General features: G+C 48.5%; 1 protein-coding gene across 1 annotated transcript; it reads left to right on the top strand.

The window, feature by feature from the left end:
- Window positions 1–555, top strand: VE01_10671 (uncharacterized protein). The gene has a single exon (XM_018280064.2). It carries the CDS (start codon window positions 40–42, stop codon window positions 400–402), a length of 363 nt encoding a protein of 120 aa, XP_018125060.1. The 5' UTR covers window positions 1–39; the 3' UTR covers window positions 403–555.
- Window positions 556–734: the final 179 nt, after the last annotated feature.

Genomic DNA, 734 nt, shown 5'->3' with positions numbered 1-734 from the left:
GAGACTCCAGAAGGCATAAGGCGCTTTTACCTTGACATCATGGCGCCAGCCCATCCGGAGCATTATGCCCTCGGCCCGTATCCGATTGGTATCGTCGAAACTATCGGGGAGCACATTTGCCGTGTACGCATCGACAACACTGTCGAAGTACCGCAATTTGTGCGGGATTATGGCGACTCTACATACGACAAAAAGCTCCCGGTAACTTGTTATCTAGATGATGGTACCGTCTTCTTCTATGGTTTCCAGGAGCTTAGAGACACAGAACATGGGTGCGACTTCAGAATTCGGATAATATTCCCGGCTGCATCGCCTCAGATTCTCTTTGACGAACATACTGAGCATCTGGCCATTGAGTTCAGGAGCTGGATCATGGCTGTTTCTGAAAGCTGTTACAAGTAATTGGGTGGCATTGTCGGGGAAAGCATGATAATCATCTGTGTTCTCGCAGGCCGCCCTTGCAGGTGGTCAGCGAAAGCGAAGGCTGTGCATAACACAGTCTTACATAGCCGAGGAAATACTGTACCTCCTAATTGCCCTCAAATTGATTCTTTACATATGCACTTTAGTCAAACAGGGAGCGACGATGTGACGGCTAATGTAGCTATGGCCCTAAATTCCTACGACAGAACCCGTATAAACTACGATTGCTGCAGTGGCAAGCAAAACACCACTCGAGCCCCTCTGCACGAGAGTGGGATTCGTTTTTTGGTGGAACTGATAATAGGTTAGTC

The sequence above is a fragment of the Pseudogymnoascus verrucosus genome (assembly GCF_001662655.1).
Source record: "Pseudogymnoascus verrucosus strain UAMH 10579 unplaced genomic scaffold scaffold_102, whole genome shotgun sequence".
Classification (NCBI taxonomy): Eukaryota; Fungi; Ascomycota; class Leotiomycetes; order Thelebolales; family Thelebolaceae; genus Pseudogymnoascus; species Pseudogymnoascus verrucosus.
Note: the sequence above shows the minus strand (reverse complement) of the source record. Positions and strands in the feature narration are given on the sequence as shown.

Coding starts and splice junctions, on each gene's coding strand:
- VE01_10671 (XM_018280064.2), top strand. CDS start 40: ATGGCGCCAGCCCATCCGGAGCATTATGCCCTCGGCCCGTATCCGATT.